Below are 24,180 nucleotides of genomic sequence, written 5' to 3'. Positions count from 1 at the left end.
TACGCTAGTATATCTTTCAATGTATGTCTAGGCTTCCCCTAAATAAAGTGCTGTTAATTGACAGGAAACGTATCAAATATAAATAGGCTTGTTTCCAATGATAGCTCACTGCCATAGTTTTCCTATGACTCTGACAGGCTGAACAGATGAATAGAGGAAACCCAGGCCATGGGCCATAGCGCATTCCTTTAGGTTAGCTCTGCATCACAACAATTGATAGGTGTGTGAGTTTGTGTCTGTGTGAAAGCGAGAGATAGAGTGGTAGAGATATATGTCTACTATGAACACATATGTTCTTTTTTGTTGAGTACAAGTCCAGAGACAGTATTCCATCCATGTGTCAGTTTCTACATCTTTCCATTCTTACCTTCATAATTGGTATACTCTGCCATAAGGAAAGCAACACATAATGCACACACACCACCAATTGAACAAGACAAGGTTGATGAATTTCAATAAAACATTATTATTAATAGTATCTTATGAGTAAATATGAAATGACGGCCAGGAACACTGTGTCATTGTGTTTGTAAGTAAAAGCATTTAACCATACCGTATAATTACTTCTCAAGTTAATTCAACTTGAGAACAATAAGGGAACAATGCACCTATCATGTGTGCCTGTTTCTGGGCGAAAGGTCTGAAAGTAAATCTCATACTTTTCTTCTCTTCTCAACCCTGTCGTCTTTAATTACAGCCCACAAGCTGTAAACTGAGAACAAGAGTTAGAAGCTGACCATGAAGTGTGGAATGCTCTCTCTCTCTCTCTCTCTCTCTCTCTCTCTCTCTCTCTCTCTCTCTCTCTCTCTCTCTCTCTCTCTCTCTCGCTCACTCACTCACTTACTCTCTCACACACACACACGAAGTAGAGAGTACTAACAGGTATACACAGACACAAGGGATACACATGTATCTCAAGCGTGTTTTGAAGGTGCTTTTTAAATTGTTAAGACAAGTCATGTCCTGCCCCCACACTCCATCACCCAAACGTATGAAGCAACCATAGAGTAAAAATTAACCCACACCTCCAGCTTTCAGGGAAGAGTGACGTTTTACAATATAATTCGTTAGACAGCACCAATCAAATGGGATGTTCGGATTTAAAAACAAACAGGTAAACAAACAGGTAAACAAAAACAAAAAAACATTAATAACTTTAAAGGTAGGTTGTATAGAGTATAGGGTACCTGGACAGGCGCTGTGATGACCGTTTCCCTACTTTTGGTAGGACACTGCGAAATTGTAAAATTAAATATAAAAATATGCAGCCTTTCCTCGGGTATTTGAGGGTTTTAATTAATTAAACCACCAGGGGGCGTTATCACATAGTAAAATTAACTTAAACTCGAGGCAGAATGGTGGACAAAACAAATTACTGTACCTGTGGTTACTGACGATTTCCACTTTCCTTTGGCTATGCCACGGGTTAATAGGTTTTGGAACGATAATGTTATCTCTTTAAATAAAAACTGTCATATTTATAACATGTTAATTATATTACGTCTAATACTAGGCTATCATTCATTTAAGACAACGCTTTGGTTTGGTACCAAAAAAATGGTACAGGCTGTACGTCCCATTTGGCACACCCTGCTGTTTCGGGACATTGCGCGTTCTTTCTTGTCACAGGGTTTGATGAGCGTGTACAATTAGTACAGAGAAGTATCTGTCTTATCGAAATATTTACAAACACAAATGGAACTCACTGATATTCCGCTGATCAAGATTAGTATGTTTAATAACCTTGAATCACAACACACCAGCATTACAACACATTGATATGCTATGATAGCAAAACAATACACTTCAAACTATCTTTTCAGTTTGCTTGATGGTCATCCCGTTTGGCTTGACAACTTGTCTCATCCCTTCCCCCATGTCCAAATCAAAACACTCAAACATGTGCGAAGCTCAATCACGTGTAGGAAAATGTCTAAGCAAAACACAGCCGATCAGAAATAATGATGACCGACAGCAATGATAACCAATAGAAAAAAGGATATTGGGTAGCAACAGGATAAATACATCTAAAACGTCCAATCAAATCACACCAGAGGGCGTTACACATTCCACTCCACATACTGTGTTTACTTCCGTCAATATTTCTAGAGGAACAGCTAGTCCTCTTTACAACAAAGGATTCAGTCTCCTAAGGTTTGTGACATTGTTTGTTTTATAGAAATATCGTTTACAGTTATGTGAAGCGATATTTTATGCACGTTATTCTTGTTTCTCTCTTGATAATTCTCAGCATGTCTGGTCTTTCTTCACTGAATTTCTCTTCTTTTCTCAATCATCGCAGCCATCACTCAATTCATTCCAAGTAGTCTTTTTGTTTATAACCAAGTCTAAAATGTAGTAATAAGTATTTAATTCTTTTAACAACTCGTTGTCAATGCGTGCGATGCTTTTGTACATGGAAGAGCAATAATATTATCCAGCATATTATCTGGAATCATAATGACAGATCTTTACAATGACAATTCATACAGGTACACAGACAACCAGGAGGACTGAGTGACAGTGACGTGTCGTTGTTAACCCGGGTGAAGGATGCCTTTCTTGGGTCAGGACTGGAGGTCGCCAGGGTGGAGCTGGATCAAGACCGAGGACGGTTGGAAGAGGATTGAGTTCTTTGGACACAACTTGGGAGAAAACAACAACGACATCGATTTGGAAGAGTAAGTATTTGTCCCATTTACCTTTGCCTCCTACTCAGTGACATGTACTTGCACTGCATCAATATTGTATTTTTCTATTTTAATACATTGCTGGCCCAGGGTCATTATGTTGATGCCTTTGCAGGCTCTATTTCATTTTGCCGTGTGTACTAACCCCTCCAGAGTTCCTGTCTGAATCAGCCAAGTAAACTGTTCACATACTGTGGTTTAACATTATCTGTTGGTTTCCATTGATACGGAAGAGTATGTGTGTAAATATGTCCATTTTTGAGTAAGGCAATGCTTATGCATGTCTGTGAACATGTGTTTGTGTATATGTATGCACTGCCTAGCAAATGTAAAGGACATTTGGACATGTTGTCAAGCCATTCATAAGAAGAATATTGTTCAGCTGAAATGGTGATGTTTTCTGACTCAAGACAAAGTGTCAATGGTGAGCACTGAGTGTTCTGGTTCCGTGGTGGCATGACTGCTGAGGCAGTACCAAGTAGATTAGCCTTCACACTCCTCTTCCTCCAGTCCATGTTTCTTAAAGTCTACTGTTCTTTTTTATATATCTGGGGACATGAATTACAATAACATGAAACACTGCAAGATACTTATGAACAGTCCCTTTAATTAGTTTTATTAGTAATTTATGTATATGTTTAAAGGCTAGCTTGGTCTCCATTTGATCTCTTCACTGCAGGGACTCCTTTGAACTAGATAGACTTTGAAGTTTTAGGCTGGAGGACAAATGCACTGCAGTCACTTTGCAGGGTATTATGCCAATCAAAATCTGGAATAATTAAACTAATACAAGACTTCAGTTTCTGCATTTAGTAACATCTAGCCGTAAGAGGAAATTGTCTGCTTTTTCATTTCCCTTGTGGATTATTTTGGCAATATAAGTAATTGCTTTTCTCTTGTTTATTTTCAATTCATTAAGTCAGTCTCCCAGACTATTGAATGCCCATGTGATAATATTCTTACAAAGCTTCAGTTACAGATTTCAGACCGAGCCAGTCTAATTCTCTTTCATAGTTGCTTAGCTGGAAACCTCCAGTCAGGTGTTGCTCAAGGCTTGAAGAAGGAACCATGAGCCTATCATCCCTGCCTGATGGGGGTGCATCCACTTGATGCTTAAGGCCCCTCACTTTAACTGCCCCTTTAACAGAACTTCTGCGCTGAACACACCAGCTGTTCCTGCTTTACTGGTGGAAAATCTTTCAAGGGTCACTGATGGTGCATACCTTATGCTAGCTTGGCATAGCCAGACCAATTCTAATTTTCAAATGGCTCAGGAATCTCTCTATTGGTTTTCGATTTCCAAAGGGCTTTTTCATTGGTCGCAGACCAAAATTCCATACCAATTTTATCCAAACGAACTGGATAGAATTGAATAGCCTAGATCAAACAGAGTAACACAATATTACAAAAGTATTTCCCCAGGTTCAAAATGGCTACTGCCTGTAAGATGACAAAAGTACCCATATGAATGCACTGTTTGATCTGATGAACCATGCTGATAATATCAGTATAGCAGCTAAAGTCAAGTCATAGCTACTGAGACCACAGAAACTGTGTTCTTTACCCAAGGAGGAAGTGTTCAAGCCAGCGGGCATGTGAAACATTATCACCAGGAAGTGCTTCAGGCTGTTTTGAGATAAGAGCGAGACTCTATTAATATACTCTAAAGAGGGCCACATGGATAAGAACAGGAGAACTGAGGGTTGTGTTAAGTGTTTCCAATCCACAGGATATCATTACCATAGAAAAAGCCGCAAATATTTACAGGATGGAAATTGCATCCCATAATCGCTGCCTGTCATCACTCTGGTGGTATCATGGCAGTTTGAGTCAAAAGCAAACACAAAAGACAAACTCTTGGGTACATAAGACTGTGCTGAAGGTTACTCAGAGAAGGGAACCCTTAGGGCTGTTGTTGTTGTTCCTCTGCCTCAGTCTGTCATTCCAAAGGGTTAAAGGTTGCTAGTACTACTGCTGTAGTCTTTCTGTTTGGGTGATTAACTGATGTAAGTGCAACCTTATGGAACACACTCTTCCCCCAGAAGAATGATGACTACCTCCTAAGTTAGATGTTTATGCCCTTCACTACATCTTCCCTGATCTTCTATTCCTCGAAGCAATCTATCCTATTCTCACATCTGCTTTGGCATATGTTTTAACTTAACATTTACCCGCCTATTTTGGTTTAATATTCTTTGTGTTTCTAACCCTCTCTCTTGTCTTAATCATTGTGCTCTGAAGCGTGTTCAGTAAAATTTTAGGCCAAGTCATTTTTCCCCCCTGAAAGGGTATTCACACTCAGATGTTTTGGAAAATATGTTATTTTTGCATTCTTTGTCTAGTCTATGTTAAGCTTTTCCCTGTGGGCAAACTGGAGTCTTTGTCAGTGGGAGAGCAATGTTTGTAATCTGCAGGAAACATGCGTGACCTGTATGTGTGGCTAATGGTCCCGAAGGCAGGTCAAAGGGGGTTCCCATCCTGCTCTGCCTTTGTTGGCCAGGGTTAATGTGACTCCTCTGTCCGTCCAGACACACTTCAAAAGAACTCTGAACATCTATAAATACGTATAGATACTGTGTGCGTGTGTGAATGGGTGTGATCATGATTGGTCATCATCACCACATGGGTGTCCACACAGAAAAACAAACAATGACACTGCATTTCACAACAACCTTGTTCCCTCAAAATGGCTGTCTTCCAAAAGCCCAGTGACATCGTGTAGAATTAATACAGTAAGTTACGGCTGGTAGCTGAACACATCTATTCAGATAATATAGCATTATATATATATATATATATATATCAGATGAGGCTCAGTATTATTAGCATTATATCTGCTCTCATACTTGCTCAAAACTGAGGTTCTGTGTGCTGCGTTGTGGGATTTATTGAAGACACTGCCACAACTGGCGGTTTGCCTGTTCAGATTGATTTGTCCTGTTGGAAGAGACACAGTACAGCATGTTAGCCCCTGTTGCAGCCACAGCTCTCAGGAACCTCTCTAACAGAGGGGCAGACAAGACAGAACAACATAAGGGCACAGTAACACAGATACCCCACAATAGACCCCATCCAAAATATACGAAACGTTTACAAGTGTATTTCAAATGTAAAGACTTGTGCTTTTTATTTAATTAAAACTGCATAGCTAATGTAAAGCACAGTCTGAATCTTTTGACCGGACCTGATTTGATTTGGTCCTTGTGTGCAATTTGGTGCCTAATCTAAGGGAACAACATTCCACTGCCACACATGCATGTTTATCCAATCAGTCTGTGCACTGATTGGATAAAGCATGAGAATTCCAGGGCGTGGATTACCCTGGTCCTCCCATCTCCCTTTTAAGACTCGACATTTGGATCCCATCCTAATCCCAGGACCTCTTTCTCAATAGCACGGACACACAACACCACACTGTACAACACGGTGTTTCTCCTACAAACTGTTGTTTTTTATAAAGTTAAATAATTGATATTAAATCATTTCATTTCGCCATTCATTCTGCCTTCTTATCCTTCTATTGATGTATTGACTGAGCATTAGTTTTAGGTTGGATATGTGAGTAATGTTCAACCAGGATAACATTTGATTGATTTTCTTGCTGTCTGAGAGATTCCAAACTTCCAGCAGGTGTGAGCCACGACATGTTTCATAGCTGGGTCATGTACCGCACTCTCTGACGGATAGAAATCCTTAGGATCTGTTTTCTGTGGAACGTTACTGAATCACCATCAGTCTCAAATCTGGCTGGTGCTCCCTTCATGATTTCACTGTCTGACCTTATTTGGAAGAAGAATCAGGCCTAGATAAATCAAAGTCTTCATTGTCTAGATTTTGTCCTCCTACTAGCTTACTCTTCATCCTCCTCTTTTGTTGTCTTTCATAAGATATACCGCATCTACATTTTGGCCATTATTATGAATGATTAGATTGACAGTATACAAAGGAGCTCATGCACTTTTGAAAACACACCAACTGATCAATCATGTTTCTCTCCCTGAAGCAGAGCTGCACGTCCAGAATTTTTAAGCAGGCAAGATGTCAGAGTCAGATAGGTTGCCTGTGGGTCAGTCAGCTGATCCTCACCACCACATAGATTACTACTGCCTGGAGAACAGAGCAGCAGAGGGGCACTTTGAGGAGTCAGCCAATCACTGGAGACCCACCAGGCTAAGCCTCTCTTCTGCTCCTGACATGTGACCCCCCTCTTATGGGGAGAGTTGGATGTCTGACTGGTTATTGTCTATTGTTAACTTTCAAGTCCAGTGGTCGTCATTGGTGCTAATGTGTTGTTTGTGCTGGCATCTGGGAACTAGTGGTTGAACCAGCATGTGGCATTCATGCCAACATATAGTTTGCAATAAAGTTCTTGGTTTCAATCTCTACCACATTGAGAGTTCTGCAAAGCAGCCCTCTGCTTAATAACTGTGTACACAGGGCCAAAAACTGAAACGGGTGGATTATAACGAAGACTTTGGATGGCAACTAAAATATTTGTTCTGTAAAAAAAACTAGAGTAATACAAGGCCTTAGTGATAGAGTGAGAACCCAGTTGTTGGATGATTTTTGAAAGATGTGAAACTTATTAAGCCTCGCACGTCCCCTGTGGGTAGGAAACATTCAGAGAGGAAATCTGAATCATGTGAGCACATCAAGGCATCGGTTTTGCAGGTCTTGCCAATATTTATGTGGTAAGTTCTAATATGTATTTATGGATGGTTAAAGTGGATGGTTTTGTTAACCTCCGTCATTCTGAGAAATGGACCATGGAGGTCAGCCATGCCAGTGTTAATGCCTTAAGCCATGCCAGTCTTAATGTCCTAATCAGGCCAGTCATCCGGTCATGCCTACCAGTGCCATCTGCAGTGCCCAGTCTCCCTGGGTTACATAAACACACTAATGCCAGCTCGCCCTGGCCTCCAAGCCCTCGACTGTGGTAGATTCTTTAGAGCAGCTATGAAGAAAAAATGGAGAGCACTGAGTTTGAGACACACACACACGCGCACACAGACAGTTAGTGTTATTTACCAGGTCTGTAATTATCACACAATGGCACACTTCTACTCGTGTGAAACAATAGAAATGACTCATTCTTGTTCGTGTCTTTATGAAACAGGCTCTGTGATGACAACAAAGAGAACCTGTTTGTGGGAGACATGTGTGAGGTAGCAGCCAAAAAGAGGAAAAAGAACTTCTACAACAACAACACCAAATCTCAATGTAAGTACCTCTCTACCACCAGCACCTTCCAGTAAACATCTATGCCGGTCGGAGTGTGGCCAACTGTAAAAGCAGAGTGGCTAGCCAAGCTAGAGGAGAAGTGTGCCAGCGGTTCCTAAGAAACTCTTTTGATAAATCACCAAATCAATCCTGTCTGTGTGACTTTCTATCTCTCCTCTGCCCTGCTCTGCTTTCTTCTCTTCTAGTTGTTTACAAGGAGAAGTGGATCTATGTGCAGAAGGAGAGCACAAGAGAGGTAAGAAGCACAGGAAGAGGAGAGGATGGAAAGTTTCAAGTTGTTAACTGATGAATATGATGACAAATTATGTACTTTCACTGCAGAATGTTGGTTCGAGACGTGAACCTCATCGTGTATTTAGAGTAAGGATAGTGTCAATGTGTGTTTATTTACAAAGTAGTCATTTTGGAGCCAAATTAGGCATAGCAACACATCATGGGATTTTTAGTTTTAATGGGTAGAAACATCCTACGGTAGCTTGATGTATTTTGGTAATGTGTGTTTTCCAATCTGTCAGCGGCACGGATACTGCACATTAGGGGAGGCTTTCAACCGCCTAGACTTCTCCAGTGCCATCCAGGACATCCGTAGATTCAACTATGTGGCCAAAGTAAGAGGCTGACCATCATCACTTCTACTGGGTTTGTGTGCACTTCCCTGAGCTGTGTTCTCATCTGTCACCTGCTCTTTCACTTCCTCCTCTCTCTCGCTCTCTATCTCGCTCGCTCTCTATTTCTCTCTTCTCCTCTTCTCTTTTACCGTCACTTTCTCCTTCTCCCCCCCTCCTTTCTCCTTCCCCCAGCTCCTTCAGTTAATAGCTCGTTCTCAACTGCCATCTCTGAGTGGAGCGGCCCAGAAGAACTACTTCAACGTGCTGGAGAAGATTGTACGGAAAGGTGAGGAAGAGAGAGCGCGATAGATAGAGGGAAGGAGGGGGTGGGGAGTGCTACACTGAAAGAGATGGAGAGTAGGGAGAGATCAACAACAAGAGGAATAGTGTCTTCTCACGTGGATCTGTTTTCTCAGTGCGCTCAGTGATCTTTGGGGCAGTGCTGTGTGGTCCCTTTCCCTATTCTGCAGATACTAGCTGTACACCATACTTCTCTGGCTTGTTCACTAGGGGAGGTGAAATACAGCCTCACATTACACCGAACAACACTTCCCCCTCCCTCCCCTGTGGCTTAAATACAGTCCTCGGGGGAACTAAATTACTAATGCCAGGTTTCCCGGTCCCATTTAGCCGGGGCGCCAGGGCCCAGTCCCACTCCTATATTGGAGCGAATGCTGAGACACAGAACCACAGGACCAACATGCTCTGTCATTACTGGGTTAGGGTTACTGGGCAGATCAGAAGGGAATTTCCAGATCTTGGAGGAAGTTCAACCAACAACACTGTTGAAGAGGAGAAATGTGAACGAGTTAGCGGCTGTGTTTTAAGAGCTAGTAAGCTTTGGCTGCGTTCATGCCCTGTAAATACAGTGTTCCCAAACGGGACGGAAACAAATCTTACCAGCTGTGTTCGGCTCCCTGCATGACAAACTGCATCGTATGAATCAGAACGAATGTCAGGGTTTGGACGTTGGTCTGACGTCAGTCTGTCTTGTTCTTGTAGTGTTGGAAGACCAGCAGAACCCGCGCCTTATCAAGGAGCTCCTCCAGGACCTGAGCTCCACACTGTGTATCCTGACTAGGGGCATGGGCAAGTCAGTCTTGGTGGGCAACATCAACATCTGGGTGTGCAGGCTGGAGACCATCCTCAACTGGCAGCAGCAGCTGAACAACCTGCAGATACCCAGGGTAGGATTGGGGGGGAGGTAGGGCGTTGGATAAGTGCGGGTGTGATTGATGCGTTTGTGCTGCTTTGGGCTTGTGTAGAAGAGACCTTTGGCATGGTGAGGGGGTTCAGTCATGTGGCCTGCTCCACCGTCAGGTGATCTGTGTTCCAGAGAGCTGCAGCCATCCACAACCTTAAGGTTGTCAACATGGTTAAGAAACGAGTTGTGTCTTATTCAATTATTTTGTTCTCTTTTCAGCAACTGTCCAATAGGATGACGCTCAGTGACCTACCCCTGCACATGCAGAGTAACATCCTGTACAAGTTCTCTGATGCCTGTGACATCATCAACCTGGGACAGGCCACGCCCACACTGCACATGCTCAGTGAGGACTGGCACCTTTGGAAAAAACTCTGCCAGTTTCACTTCACAGAGAAACAGGTGAAGGGCTAGGAGCATTTGTTCTTGTTAAAATGCTCACCATATCAGTTCCAAACACAAATAAAATCCTCACAGATGCATGATGTATGTATAGTTAGAATAACCACACCACCGCAACAAGTGAACCTAGAGTAGATGCAGAACATGTGAGGCAGTGCAGTGACCACTAGAGGGCAGCATTGGCCCATCGAGTTACAAAGAAGAGTCCTAGTAGAACACTGCTATCACTTAACCATCCAGTTTAACAAGTAAAGATAAAAGTGGGGAGGCAGTACTGGAGTTTATAGAAGGATATAGATAGAGTTCTACTGGATACGTTTTTGCTGTCCTTCCAATCGTAGGATATGCATTTAAATCTATTTTGTGCGTGTGTGTGTGTAGGTCTGTGGTCATGTGATCCTGTCAGAGCGAGGCCATTTGGACTGGAAGCTGATGTACTTCACCCTGCAGAAGTATCACCCCAAGAGAGAGCAGTACGGAGACACGCTGCACTTCTGCCGACATTGTAGCATCCTGTTCTGGAAGGTAGGAAGATGTGTGGGGTTTCCTCTCCACATAGCAGGGGCCTGACACCTCGCAAGTGACGCACTCTGAAATGAAGAAATTCAGTTTCTTCAGTAAGGTTTTGGCGGATAGATTCATTGAAGGCCAACGTTTATAAAAAAAGGGGAGTATTTCTTTCGAGAGGCCTTGGGAGTCTGTTTGACCTTTTGGATTTGAGTTATTATTGTATTGGAACAGGCTGTGATTTAGTGAGTGTATAGCCCAAACATGATTGTTTGTTAATCAGTTGTTACAGATACTCCAAGCTGATACGGTCAAAGAGACTGTGTTGAGACAAGCATGCTCTCACACTGATAGCAGCTCCTTAGAGGGCAGGAACAGGGTGGGAAAGGGCCACACTTCCTTTACCTACGTTTATGTGCTATTCCTCACCCCTCATTCTTCATTCGATACTAAATAACTTCCCTTCAACCTTCCAACCCCCCTACCGCTTACAGTAAGGCGTCTTTATTTAGCTACGCACTCAAGGCCCGTGATTCTTTGCTCCGTTTTTCGAAAACAAGGCACAAATTATTCTCCATGGGGGTAAGCAAGTTTATGAATGACGCAGGTTAGGGTTTACTGGGCCCTACTTATGCTCATTTGAGATGCCCAAGCAAACGCCCAAGGAGGATATAATCTCTGACCCGAGCCTTTGTATTCACACAGGGTTCAAAGGTCACCTAAATTTGCTTTGTTGATTGTGTTCAACAATGTCAGCTTTTTTTCTCTCTGTATAAATCAACCTATATGTAAATGTGTTGGGTACAAGATGAATCATTTGAGACAGTCTTTTGAAAGTTCGATTGGCCAAGTATCAGGAGAGATTTCGGTAAACCGAGCTCTACTTCTCTAACGGGGGTATCTCTTCTATGTGTCCACCCCCCCCCGTCCTTCCTCACCATCATACTATAGAGGGACCCCACTTCATGCCAGGGCTTTGCATTAGGCTAGTTACTAACCCTTGACCTCTTTGCAACCCTCCCCATCCTTCCCTCCTTCCTCGCTCTTTTCTTCTCGATTCCCAAAGGATCGCCACCTGGCGTTGGTCTTCAAGGTATTCTTCCCATCATGCCTCCGTGGCTATCCAACTACCTGTTTGTGTGTTTTTGTTGTTTTGGACTGTCACCATCGTCTCCTCAGTTTAGCCTTTTTGGTCGTGTCTCTTTATTTTTCTTCTTCTGCATGTTAGTCACCCAGGGATACACTGTGAGTCAGGCAGCTGTTTACTTGGCCGGGCGCTAAGCTGAGTGGAGCCACCCTTTGTGGAACTCACAAACTCAATCACAGTCAGTCACTTCAAGACAGAATGAGTTGTCAGTTGTTAAGGTCTCATCCACCATCAACGTTCATTTCCCCTCAGTCTCTATGTATGATGCTGCACACAGAGATGTGTTGTCTAACATGACCTGACATCAACCATTACATTTTTTGTTCATAATGCCTCGGTTATAATGAGCCTCCCCCTGTTTCCTGCAGGACTCTGGCCACCCCTGCACAGCCAACGACCCAGACAACTGCCTCATGCCCGTCTCCCCCCAGCACTTCATAGACCTCTTCAAGTTCTGAACTTCTTTATGAACTTGTCCAGAAGAAAAGGCCAGTTTCCTCATGTCTTTCTCCAGTGCTCCACTCCTCTCCTGCTCTCCTCCACTCTTGTGCTTCATGTGCAGTGTGTACCAGCTTTTCGTGTCCTTTACCCCCCCTCCCCCCTCAAAATCTAAGGGCTCCAAGAGGAGAAGTTCCATTTGTTGACCCTTTTTTTGCTCACATTTTGGACAAAGCGGAATACGAAGAGAATTATAGGAAAACATTTGTGGGATGTTTTTGACAGGGTAAGAGGTGTCTGAGGCTTTGATGGACCTTTTTAAAGAGAACTGCTTCAGGCCACCAAACACCTGGGAAGATACGTGTGGTCGTTTCCTTTGGTGATTAGCTGTTTTGTTGAGGCTGGCTTGATGTCAGCTGTACCGCTTTGTGTTTGTTTCTGTTGTTAGTCTCTCCTCAGTAACTGAAAGCATGTCAAGTGTAAGTCTGTTTACGTGTGTCCTCTGTGTACTTCTGCCATGCAGTCCGTACGTTCAAGGCATTGACACTAAAAAGAAAAAGTGCATTTGCTGAACAACTATGACTTTTTACAACAACTTTTGTGAGTTAAAATGTACAAAACATTAGTTATTTATGAAGAAAAAAAAGAAGCATTTTGTATCCTTCCTTTTGAACATTTTTAATAATCCTTTACCATTCCAATAACCAATCTGTAATTGTTTAAGAAGGCTTGTTGGTACTGTCATGACTGTTCTGGGATGGTATCTGATTATGTCATTTATTAAATATTTCTAAAAAGCCCTTCCATCCTGTGGTTTCTGTGTATAGGAGTCATCTGACTGTTAAAAGATCAGGCAGATAAAATCCTAAATTCATTTTCATCTATAGTGTCTTGGCAACAAGCTTATTCATATGGGCTTTGTACATTTTTGTGTTTCTTTAAAGTTTGCATTTCATGTCTGTTAAAGGCTTCTAAACATTCTCAACAGATGTCTGCGGCAGTGGCCTCCATCAAAAGTTCATATCGTGTCAAACTGTCAAGATGTTACATAAGCAAGCTCCATATATATATCAACACAGGTTCTGCGAAAACAGACACAATAAGTGTAAACTAGCCTAAGAGATAAAGCCTACTAAATATGAGCAAGTAAACTTAGGAGGGGACACAGTGTTGAAATAACCAGAGCCAGTCTGTCCACAGTAGCTTTTTTATTCTTGGAGAGAAATATGACCCTGCCTTTTTGTAAATACAGGATACAGCCAACCTTGGCAGTCTCGTCGTATCCGTGCACAAACTTGGCTGTAGAAGAAGGGACTCAGTAGCTTTGCAAAAAGGACAGGAAAGTGAACAGGCTGAAGCCATGAATTCTTATTAAGGTTTGGTCCAACTGTCCAAGTCCAACCACCTACATGGTTGGTTGGCCTTAAACCATGGTTGGTTGCCTCTAGCAATCAGAAAACAATTATGAAACAATTAATCAGATTAATGTGCTTACGCACATTTTTCAAACATCATTATACACTCATACACACACACACATTACAGTATAGACCAACAGCAGATTTCATAGAGCAGAAAGGCTTCATCACGAGTATGGGAGAAATCATTGGAAACCATGGGAACCATAAACCAAGAAGTGTCCTCTGTAGTCAACATTTATAACTTAAGAAGTTACAGGGATGGGAAACATGCACGCACGCGCGCACACACACACACACACACACCTACACACACAAAGGCAATGTGCTTTTATGGTTAAGCCAGCGCAAGGCTTGTATTAAAGTTCAGCATGATCATGCTCACAGCTCTGTAAGCCCATTAGCTATGCTTATTAAAAGCTGAGGCCCCAAACACATTCCTTGTCCAAACACTTGAGGAAGAAGAACAGTAGAAAGAACAACTTTTAGATATGCTTTACAGTGACAAAGCAAAGAATGCATTTTCAAAATGTACGTACATAAACTAAGGATATACAACATATCTCTAGAAATTATTCTCTTGACTTATAATATCCTATAAAAAGTCTTAAGGCCAGAGAGTAGCACAGTTTAGATTGGAGGGTAGTATAAGGCTCAGTATTGTGTTCCTTGATTTTCTCTCTGTTTCCAAAGCAGCAACTCTTTCGACACTGACACAGACACAGTCACACACAGTCTACCCCTACAGACAAATTACCAGGTATTTCTTGGCTCAACCTTTCTGCCAAATAAAAACATCAATCCTTCTAAGCAACAATATTTTGGGGTTGTGGTTGCAGTCCAGTACACCCATGCCAATTTAAGGACCATTTTAGGGAAAGCTGGCTGTTGATTGGGTAGCCAAGCCAGTAAAAGGTGAATGTGCTCTGGAGCCCTCTCAGTGTCAGTAGAACAACCAGGACAGTTGTTTGGAAGCCCATAGACAGACAACTTGTTTCTCTTCTTCCTTTTGACAGGAGCTGAATTGACGTAGGCACAGGGGTCTCAGGTAACAGTGGCGTTCCTCTTATTTAAACCCCTCCCACGAGCTCTCTGACACACTCCCTCGGCTCCGCCTCCTGATCCCCGCTAGCTTGCCTTTGGCGAGAGCTGTCCACTTGACAGCTGTGGAATCTTTAGAGTCTGACAAGTTAGCATAGCGAGAAGAGTCCTCCTCTAGGCCCAGGCCTGTCCAGGAGGGCAGCCCAAGCGGACAACTCAGGGCCTGGGGTAGGGAGACAGGCGAGTCCCTGGTCTCGCTCTGGGCCTCCGTAGTGTCATCGGTCAGCGTCTCCGCCATGTCTCCCAGTTGAGGAGGCTCCCAGCCCTCGATCTTGTCCAGCTTCTTGGTGGGCGTAATCTGCCTCATCGTCATGGTAACGCTGTCCCAGAAGCAGTGGCTCTTCTCTGTGATTGGCTTATTCTTCTCCTTTTCCTCCTCTTTGACTTTCTTGTGGGACCTTGATCGGTTGTACACAAACAAAGAAGAAAGGAACAAAGAAGTTGAATTTATGAGCACCTTTGCCATTCTTCTCCACGGCCGCCATTAGTTTGCACATATAGAACAAATCAGACACTGACCATTTTACCACAGGATGTCACTGTTCAGGATATTAGCACCGGAGGGTGGAATGTTAAGGTATAAGGTTTAGGGTGTGGGGTGTCTGGGGGTCATTAAGTGTTTGGGAGTGGTGAGTTCCCTATGGAGACGGCTATTGTACAGGCCTCCCCAATGGCATCGTATGTTTCTGATGATTTACCCTTCCACCTCTTCCATACGTTCCACTTCCCTGAGTGTCCAGGATGCTGACGTGCGCTACTGAACGCAGTGCTGTCTATTAGCAGCCGTAAGTTCCTGAACGCAGCCCCGCTCAACATGAATAGGGGCCGTGCACATGCTGGATTCGCTGGTGAAAACAGACATGTTGCCCAATCCTATGTCCTATCCTATAGGACACGAATGCATCATGGAGCAAACTGAGCCCCACTGAGCTTGACAGGATCTGGGACCAAATACGTCCAGTGTAAGTACCCCTGCTTGTCAGTCTAGAAATCTGCATGTCACCTGTAATCTGCAGTCTTGTCTCTCAGTCTGGGTGTCTGGCAGGCTGTCTGGCTGGCTGAAAGAGTCTGTGTTCCAGATTAGAAAGAGTGAGAGAGGCACCCTGCTAAAAGCGCTTAGTGTGTTCACCTTCTCAAAGGGGGAAAAGGATAGGATACACTTCCTAATCTGAAGGCTGACAAACCGACAGGCAGATGGGCAGGGAGACAGATAGACAGACACGTGTGTGATAAGATTTCAGCTTACCCTCGCCTATCTGCCAGTTTAACTCCCGTAATCAGGAAGTGTTCATCATCTTTCGAGGAAAACATCTTCTTATCCTTCCTCTCTTTCTTGGACTTGACCTTCTTCACTTTGACCTCCTGGTGTTCCCAAACAGAGAGAAAAATAAAAGATTATGGAAAATCTCTTGAGCTGTGTCATCAGATCACAACCTGCTTCTGTCACCGGGTCAGTGACCGAAGTTGCTGTGACCGCAACTGTCTTAACCATCTGGTATTTTAATATGAAGAAATCAATCTTTGTTATCTGTCCCCTGTGTCACAGTATTTACAAATGAATTGCTTACGTATGACATCACATATTTGTCTGTGAGCAACTACAACAGACCATGGCAGCCAGACACCAGCCAGGAAATTAAAGAGAGAGAGAGAGACACAGACTCAAAGAGAGAGGGAGAGAGAGAGGGGGAGAGGTGCAGTGCTGTTCCCCCACTGGGCAGTGCATTCCAGTAAAGTAGAATACAATCTACCGTCCTCCAGATCTTCAGACTCTACTGACACACAGGAATGCAGTCCTCCCAGACCTCAGCACTGATACTCAGCTCTTCAGCTGATAGCTGACATGCTGTCTTTTTGTTTTGCGGATTTGTACCCAATGTCAACCATCAAGGTCATGGGTCACTCCTATTAGCCTCTCTCTCTCTCTCTCTCTCTCTCTCTCTCTCTCTCTCTTTCTCTCTCTCTCTCTCTCTCTCTCTCTCTCTCTCTCTCTCTCTCTCTCTCTCTCTCTCACACACACACACACACATTCTCTCTGAGTTCTCTGTTGGCCCAGTTTAGTTTTTGTTGTTCTGAAGCACGGGATGTTACAACACAAACACACATCTAGTTTACACTGAGGGAGCCAATCAAAACAGCACATCGGAACACAAAGGACCATGGGAGCTTCACAGACTCGCAACTTCACATGTTTTCAGTTTGAAGGATTTGGATTGTCCTGTACTTTGCTGTGAAGTGGAGACAGGCCCAACTTCAACAAATACTCTCTCACACACACACAAACACACACACACATTCATTCTCTAGAGCCGGTGCTCTCTGCACACACACACACACACACACTTGGTGAAGCTTTCTTTACACAGGGTTTGAGGAATGGGTCATTAACATACTTCACAGTGTACGGTTCCAATTAAGTTGAGGGATGGGGTTCATAAAGAACAGAAGGATGGTGACTCCACCCTATCTACTCTCGTCATCCTTTCACCCTCACACCAACTCTACAGGGGGGACCGCAGAGACATGTATTCTGAACCCCGACACTGCTCACAGTATTTCCCGGCTTTGTGTGTACAGTACAGTACTATACTATACAGTAAGCTACTCAGCATTCTGCTCCAGAATTAGGCCTCAGTGTATAATCTCTCAGGCCAGCCAGTGGAGCACTCTCCTCACTAAGCTCTCTGTGTGAGTAGGCAAGCCTTACCACTCATGCCAGCCAGAACAATGGAGGTCTTATAAGGGAGAATTCTTCCATCCATACCTCCGCGTCGCTGACGTCTAACGCAGGATTAAAAGCACATTGTATGATTCTGTTGCCCGTGGTCTCCTTGGGCATAAGGACTGTTGGCGTTCAACAGCGGGCTCACTCTGGCGGGCACAGTCAAATGTGAGCAGGAATACTGTGGGTTTCCTCTGTCCTGCACACTGGACGGAAGTCATTGTCTGTAGCTATGAATCATAATACCTCTTTTATGTATGCACTGTCATCATATCATGGGACAGATTTACGACCCTACGCCCAGGAATCTAGTGCAGGTGGTCTTGAAGGCCAGAGCAAGCCAAAAAAATAGGAGAGTTTTCTATGTAACTGTAATCTGAAGCCCCTAGGGTGAGAGACCTATAGTGTGAGAAATGCATAATGCATGTGTGACAAACTGTATTGTACCAATAGCAGAATTACAGACCTGATAAGGTTTTGATATATAAGAGGAATGTCCGGAGAAAAATTCCGGTCTGCTCCCGGGAACACACACACTTGTTTAGATACTTTTGTGTCTAAATAAACTTTGGCATAAGACTCTGAGTTCCAGTGTGTCTGTTTGGATCTAAATCTTAGGATCCAGCCCTTCACGACACCTAGAACCATTCTTCAATTTGGAGACTTAAAATATTATTCTTCACTTCAAGACTTACAAAAGTATTTACATCATTTCAAACGTTGAGAAATGTATAAAAAACGTATGACATATTCTTCCACTTCAACACACATATACACTGTAACTATAGAATATTGGTATACTGTATATACGTAATAAACTATTCCTAATTAAACAGGCCGGACATTTGCCTGTTTAATTGTATGGGTAGATTGTTTTCGATCTAAGGTAACAATGAACCTTTACAGACGAAAGATGATACAGGCCATTAAGAGTGTCCCAAAAACTAAAACTACATTACCCAGCATGCCCCATCATACCCAGTGGACTCAATGTACGCTGCTACGTCTGTGGCTTCACAGTGAGGGCGGTTGCCATTATTATTATTACCACCATGTTTTGTGTCACAACGATTGTTCCCCTCCAAACCCTGACTCCTCGAAAGAATGTCTGCACCCCCCCCCCCCCCAACCCCACCCTGCCTCCCCCATCCTGACTCACAAACAGGTTATGACATTGCACATCCTGTGGACTAATGTACTTCACCACGGTGCGCACACTCACACAAACATGATGTGTTTCGGAAACACACCACAGATCAACAGGTGTGGATGCATACAAACACACACACACACACAACACACTGCTATTGACAAGTACAACAAAGGACATGCCTGTCAACCGTGTGATAGCAAACAGGTTATAAAACACAGAATGGTCCTATGGGAGTAATTAGAAAACACACACACACACACACACACAGTGATGTCACAACAAACACAGTCCGAGGAGAAAAACAGAGCAGCCAGTGGGTGTAGATAAGAGGTACATGGTGAAGTGGCCCAGCAGAGCTGTATACAGATTAACACTCCGAGTCAACATGTCTGTCTGTGGCCCTGGTTAGCCTCAAAGGAGGGGGCTGTGCCCGTGTGTGTAGTTTGATAAAAGAGTGGTAGTAGATCAGATGGTGTGTGTGCCTGTGTGTTTCTGTGTGAGATAGCGTCTGGCGAAGTCAGTGGAGGTGGTACAGTTCTCGGTGAGATCTGACCGACACGAGGGAAGAGTGCAGAGATTCAGCTGAAAACCAAGGAGGGGTCTGAGGCAATCAGGAGCAGTGAGTCATGGAGGGGGTGTCAGGAATGGGGAGGGTGTAATGTCTGAACAGTTGGTGCTGTTTTAACACACTAGGTGTTAGTGGTGTTTACCTTTGATACAGGGCTCACTGTCACTTCCTCCTCTTCCTCCCCCTCTGGGTCCTTATCCTGAAAAAGTACAGAGAGCAGGGTAAGTAACAAAGATGAATGCATGAATGCACGCACGCATGCACGCACACACCCACACATCAATAAACTCACTAATACTGTGTAGGGTTACACACAAACACACAGTAGGAGATTGTATCTGTACGTGTGGCATTCAGGGAGTTCTGACCTCGATGCAAACAAGCAAACACATGCACCCCCCCCCCCCCAACACACACACACACACATAGCAGGAGTGTTTGCAGTCCTTCCTGTAAAGCAAAAGTATTTCTGGAACAGTAACATAAACACATAGCATTAGCTAAGGAGGAGTGGAGGAAGAGATAGACGAATGGAAGGAAACCAGCAGGGGAGGGAGGGACAAAGGGCCCCCCTTCACACTAAGAACAGAGGGAGCACCTCAGGGAGGAGTCCGACAAAGGAGAGTACATGGGAGGGGAAAAAGGTCATCTCTTCAGCTGGGACAGAGAACTTGCTCATCACCACTTAAGATTTTCCACCAATAGAAAGACCAGCTATTTCTGAATATATTCATTTAACAGACACTTGAGTGACATGGGGGGACTTGAACCTGCGACCTCTTGATCTGTAGACAAATGTTTGGCCTCATAGATCAATCACACTGTTGAACGGATTCCAGTCAACTGCAAAAAGTTTCATTCTGTACAACTGACCATTATTTAAATACATGCATCCAGTGATTTTGACCCAGTGGTGGGTTGAGAGGGGGTTGGGGTGGGGTGAGAGAAGGAGAGAGTGTTGGTGAGGAGGGTGTTGGACATGACCAGGCAAAGCTGCCTGGGTCACAGCCTCTGAGCAGATCAAAGGCACACAGTCACAACTGGCCCCATCTAATGACTACTGTTTAGAAGAGTATAGAAATGAGCTTACAACAGGGACAACTAGAAGTGTGTGTGTGTGTGTGTACGTGTGTATGTGTGTGTGTACGTGTGTGTGTACGTGTACGTGTGAGTGTGCATTGGTGTGTTTGTGACCAAAGAGAGCACATGCTCCAACAATCATGAGTTAAACCAGTTCCACTTTGCACTCCTCAAGGCTTGTCTCTCTTTCACTCTCTCTCTCTCCCTTCCCCTCTAATATTCTCTCTGTTGTTTGAGGTTTTCAATTTTGGCTGGAGATTGTCTGATAAAATCCAGATCACCTGGCAGACAGACACAAAGTCCATTTCAACACCAGCAGTTCAAACAATCAACAAGAATTGTAAACAGCTATCACCTATGAAAAATGAAGACATTTATGTTTCAAGCAAATCCCATTCATTAGAAAAATGCAGGATACACTTTTTTTGTTTCTGTGTGTCATGGCACGATTATAATATTTCTATAATTGGGACCTACAGGGCAATGGCAATGTTTGATCTGCAGTGAAATCTTTAGCTTTCGCCTCCAGCTTATCTTGCATTCATCCTCCCCTCCTTTTTAATCTATCTTTCACAACGACATGAGCAGGAGAGAAGCTTCTTTGAGGTCTTTATTTGGATCAAAACCCTGTTAATCTGGCCCGCATATGGAGTAGCACTAGGCTTTTACAGTAGTGTTTCAAGTTCCCTAAAAGACACAAATACAGACCTGTCCCTGTGTCTTACTTTGTTGAACTTCCCTGAAAAGCCAAAACAGTCAACAGGCTGGGCGAGAGGGTAGGAGGAGGAGGCGGAGGAGGAGGAGACTGGGGGTGTAAAGGCAAGCTGCAGCATGGGCCTTCTAACCCTAGAGCACTATGGAGAAAGGAAAGATATTACCTTTCAATCTTTTCTTCTCCCGCTCTACCCCCCACACACTCTCTCTTTTTCTCTAATTATTTTCCCCTCTGATTCACTCCGTCTCCATTTTTTTCAAATGAGACTTTTAAGAATTAATATGGGAATGTTCATCTTGGCTCTTGGCTCCCCATTGCAAATAGATTACCCTATGGCATATCCTCTGAGCACATGCATGTCTTATACACTACATGTATCTCACAACACTCTTTCTCTCTCCCTCTCCCTCTCTCTCTCTCTCTCTCTCTCTCTCCCTATCTCCCTCTCTCTCTCGCTCCCTCTCTCCCTCTCTCCTCTCTCTCTCTCTCTCTCTCTCTCTCTCTCTCTCTCCCTCTCTCCCTCTCTCTCTCTCTCTCTCTCTCTCTCCCTCTCTCCCTCTCTCTCTCTCCCTCTCTCCCTCTCTCTCTCTCTCTCTCTCTCTCCCTCTCTCCCTCTCTCTCTCTCTCTCTCTCTCTCTCTCTCTCTCTCTCTCTCTCTCTCTCTCTGGGTGAAGCAGACCTGCAACTGGGCCCTCATCCAAAAATAACTTGCCCAGAGACCTGAAAGACCTATTTTTTGAAAAAGTGTTTTTTTCTGCTTACAACTGTCCAGACCTTGTAGCTGGTAAGGGTCTTGATCTCTGTAGAGGATACACTGATTTAAGGGTATTCATTCATTTTGCAGCGTTTCACTGGACTTTATGATCAAACCTCTGACCCTGACTGCACTCCATTGCCTTGGCGACATGGGGAGACCTCCCTGATGACTTTCCCAGGATCCAGGAGAGCTTCAGTACAGTAGACCTGTTCTGGGATCAACTCTTAGCACCCTGTGACTGACCGATTGCCATGTCCTAAAAACACACAGCTGGCTCAAGGCCAGTTCTTATGGGTAACAGTCACTGACACTTGTTCCCAGGCCTGAGACCAGGACCACCCATTACAGCCAGACTGGTGCCAGTGGGAGCCTGACAGAGTGGAACAGAGGGTGGGGGCATGTATGAAAGAGCCTAAGTCAAAGCTATATTAAAAGAACATACATGCCCCAAAGCTCAAACACATTGCCCTATCATGTTGAGGTTGACAAAAGTACAGGTTTCCTTCTCAAGGCATTGAAACTGACTTCACATTCTCAAGATGTTAATGTTTGCTATATTCTTAGGCAATTGAGATATTATTGTTGCACTGTAGTATTATTGTATTGTAGTAACATGTAGAATCATTTTTGTTCACCGTGCCTGTTACCCAAGATGTGGTTACTTTGCGAAGCTGATAGTAGAAACATACTGTTGCTTGACTCTGACCACTGAAATACTTCTGATCTTTGACTTTCTACTGCCCTTCGTATGTGCACTAACTGTACCTTGCTTTGGATAAAATAATCTGATAAATGAATAAATGTCAAATGCAAATGTGAATTCTCAGAAGTGCACTAGTGTGTGTGTTTGCTTATCTGTGCTTCTCCCTGTCTCTGACTCCCTGAGTCAGCAGTGCGCCTGGGCTGACATGGGGGCACAGGAGAGAGGACACCCACACACACTGCTCCCACCTGGGAGAGGAGCCGTTGAGCGGGGGAGGGGCATTTTTTGAGAAACTGATGTGAAATTGCCCCTCTACTGAGTGATAATCTACTTATCTCATTCCCCATTGTTTTCCATGACATGCTGTTCCACCAGAGCTACAAAGCAGACCTGACCATGCAAGCTCTTTCCATGATGGCTGACTATTTTGAGAAAATATTTTTGCCTTCAACACAACTGTATTTTTATTGAACAAAGTTTTTGATTTAGGAATTGACCACGAATTTGTGCACAACCAGAAGGCCAAATGCATTGGTGGTATCTGATTTTGACCCTTCTCCTTGTGCCCGATCAATCATCCAGGTGACAACATCAGTGCGCATATGACCCTTGTATTGGCTCATCGCGAGACATGTCATTGATGGACATTCAGTTATAAAATAATAGTATAAAACTTCTGCTATTAGCAAAAATAAAAGACTAATGAAGTATTTTTCTTAATAATGTATGATCGATGGTAAGGAAGCAAAGACACATTGTGTCTTTTCAGCTTTCTAATGATGTTCTGTACTTGGTTCCTTCCAGTCGGACTTGCTTACCTTGTAAGTATGTTGGTGATGCCAAGACATGTCGTCCTCCTCCGACGCAGAATCCACCAACACTTTGCTTTTACTTTTCTTGAACATCTTTAAGTGTCTGTTCGTCAGACGCTTAAGAAAATGGGATCGTCTTCACAGTGTAATAAAACGGCGGAGTTTGACTGAAAACTTACTTGAATCTGAGTTTCCTATCAAGCGAAAATGTTTTGCCGCTCTCTCAAGAGACCAGCGATCCAGGGCTACGGATTTTAGTTTATTGCAGTAAATTAAGGAACCTTTAAATAAAAATGACATTAATCTGCCCTACGGCCGGCTCAATATTGCACTCACCCACTCACAGACGACTTTGTGTATTTAATGTACGCACTGAGTCTCGACCACCTGGATCTTTAACTGTCGCTCCGCCCATACCCCCCTCTCATGTTCTTAAAAGACTCCCGTTTTATGGTTGCCATGGGTATTTCAGATGGTTTTAGTTTTTTCATCTTTGAAGTCAAAGGAGGACGCAGACTTGACTTGGAGGGAGATGTTGAACTTCATACAGTCAAATTATGTTAAACTGCAATTCAAAGACATTGTGTTTTGGGATTTGGCTGTCTGGACTAAGCCTTTAAATCATTGATTCCCTATTGAGGATTTAGCCTACTGCATGTGAAGAGGTAGGAGGTAGGAGCAAACGTTTTTTCCAGACTCCGTGGATCACATCATGCTCTTTCCAACTTTGCATGGCACCTCATGCAAATGCCTATCACTCCCCACGAGATAATCTTCACCAGCTCCCTGAAGTGATAATTGTGCACCTGGGGTATGCAGTCCTTGAGCTGCTCTGGTGTCGGCAGTGCAGGTCGTCACAGTCACGGTCACTAAGGAGGGTTTAGTCTCTAAAAGGGCACAGAATGAGCTCCATA

The 24,180-nt window shown here is 43.7% G+C and overlaps 2 protein-coding genes across 2 annotated transcripts; one reads left to right on the top strand and one right to left on the bottom strand.

The window, feature by feature from the left end:
* Positions 1-2,059: 2,059 nt before the first annotated feature.
* Positions 2,060-13,037, top strand: fbxo25 (F-box protein 25). The gene is made up of 10 exons (XM_084699897.1): positions 2,060-2,154; positions 2,493-2,681; positions 7,807-7,910; positions 8,117-8,166; positions 8,447-8,539; positions 8,732-8,825; positions 9,542-9,726; positions 9,963-10,145; positions 10,527-10,670; positions 12,168-13,037. Exons 2-10 carry the CDS (start codon positions 2,554-2,556, stop codon positions 12,255-12,257), a joined length of 1,071 nt encoding a protein of 356 aa, XP_084556023.1. The 5' UTR covers positions 2,060-2,154; positions 2,493-2,553; the 3' UTR covers positions 12,258-13,037.
* Positions 13,038-13,428: 391 nt separating this feature from the next.
* On the bottom strand, positions 13,429-23,646 carry LOC146286942 (testis development-related protein). Its single transcript, XM_084699898.1, has 4 exons — positions 23,273-23,646; positions 19,342-19,398; positions 16,003-16,118; positions 13,429-15,154 (listed from the first exon to the last, which is right to left on the bottom strand). Exons 1-4 carry the CDS (start codon positions 23,357-23,359, stop codon positions 14,722-14,724), a joined length of 693 nt encoding a protein of 230 aa, XP_084556024.1. The 5' UTR covers positions 23,360-23,646; the 3' UTR covers positions 13,429-14,721.
* Positions 23,647-24,180: the final 534 nt, after the last annotated feature.

Source organism: Hypomesus nipponensis, chromosome 6, assembly GCF_054491055.1.
Source record: "Hypomesus nipponensis isolate SF chromosome 6, ASM5449105v1, whole genome shotgun sequence".
Taxonomy (NCBI): Eukaryota; Metazoa; Chordata; class Actinopteri; order Osmeriformes; family Osmeridae; genus Hypomesus; species Hypomesus nipponensis.
Note: the sequence above shows the minus strand (reverse complement) of the source record. Positions and strands in the feature narration are given on the sequence as shown.

Bases quoted from the DNA above. Each gene is read 5' to 3' on its own strand.
- fbxo25 (XM_084699897.1), top strand. From the start codon at position 2,554: ATGCCTTTCTTGGGTCAGGACTGGAGGTCGCCAGGGTGGAGCTGGATC. The intron at 7,911-8,116 runs GTAAGTACCTCT...CTTCTCTTCTAG, and splicing joins CAACAACACCAAATCTCAAT to TTGTTTACAAGGAGAAGTGG. The intron at 8,540-8,731 runs GTAAGAGGCTGA...TCCTTCCCCCAG, and splicing joins GATTCAACTATGTGGCCAAA to CTCCTTCAGTTAATAGCTCG.
- LOC146286942 (XM_084699898.1), bottom strand. From the start codon at position 23,359: ATGTTCAAGAAAAGTAAAAGCAAAGTGTTGGTGGATTCTGCGTCGGAG. The intron at 19,399-23,272 runs GTAAGCAAGTCC...GTACTTTTTCAG, and splicing joins ATCACCAACATACTTACAAG to GATAAGGACCCAGAGGGGGA. The intron at 15,155-16,002 runs GTAAGCTGAAAT...CAACCGATCAAG, and splicing joins AAACTGGCAGATAGGCGAGG to GTCCCACAAGAAAGTCAAAG.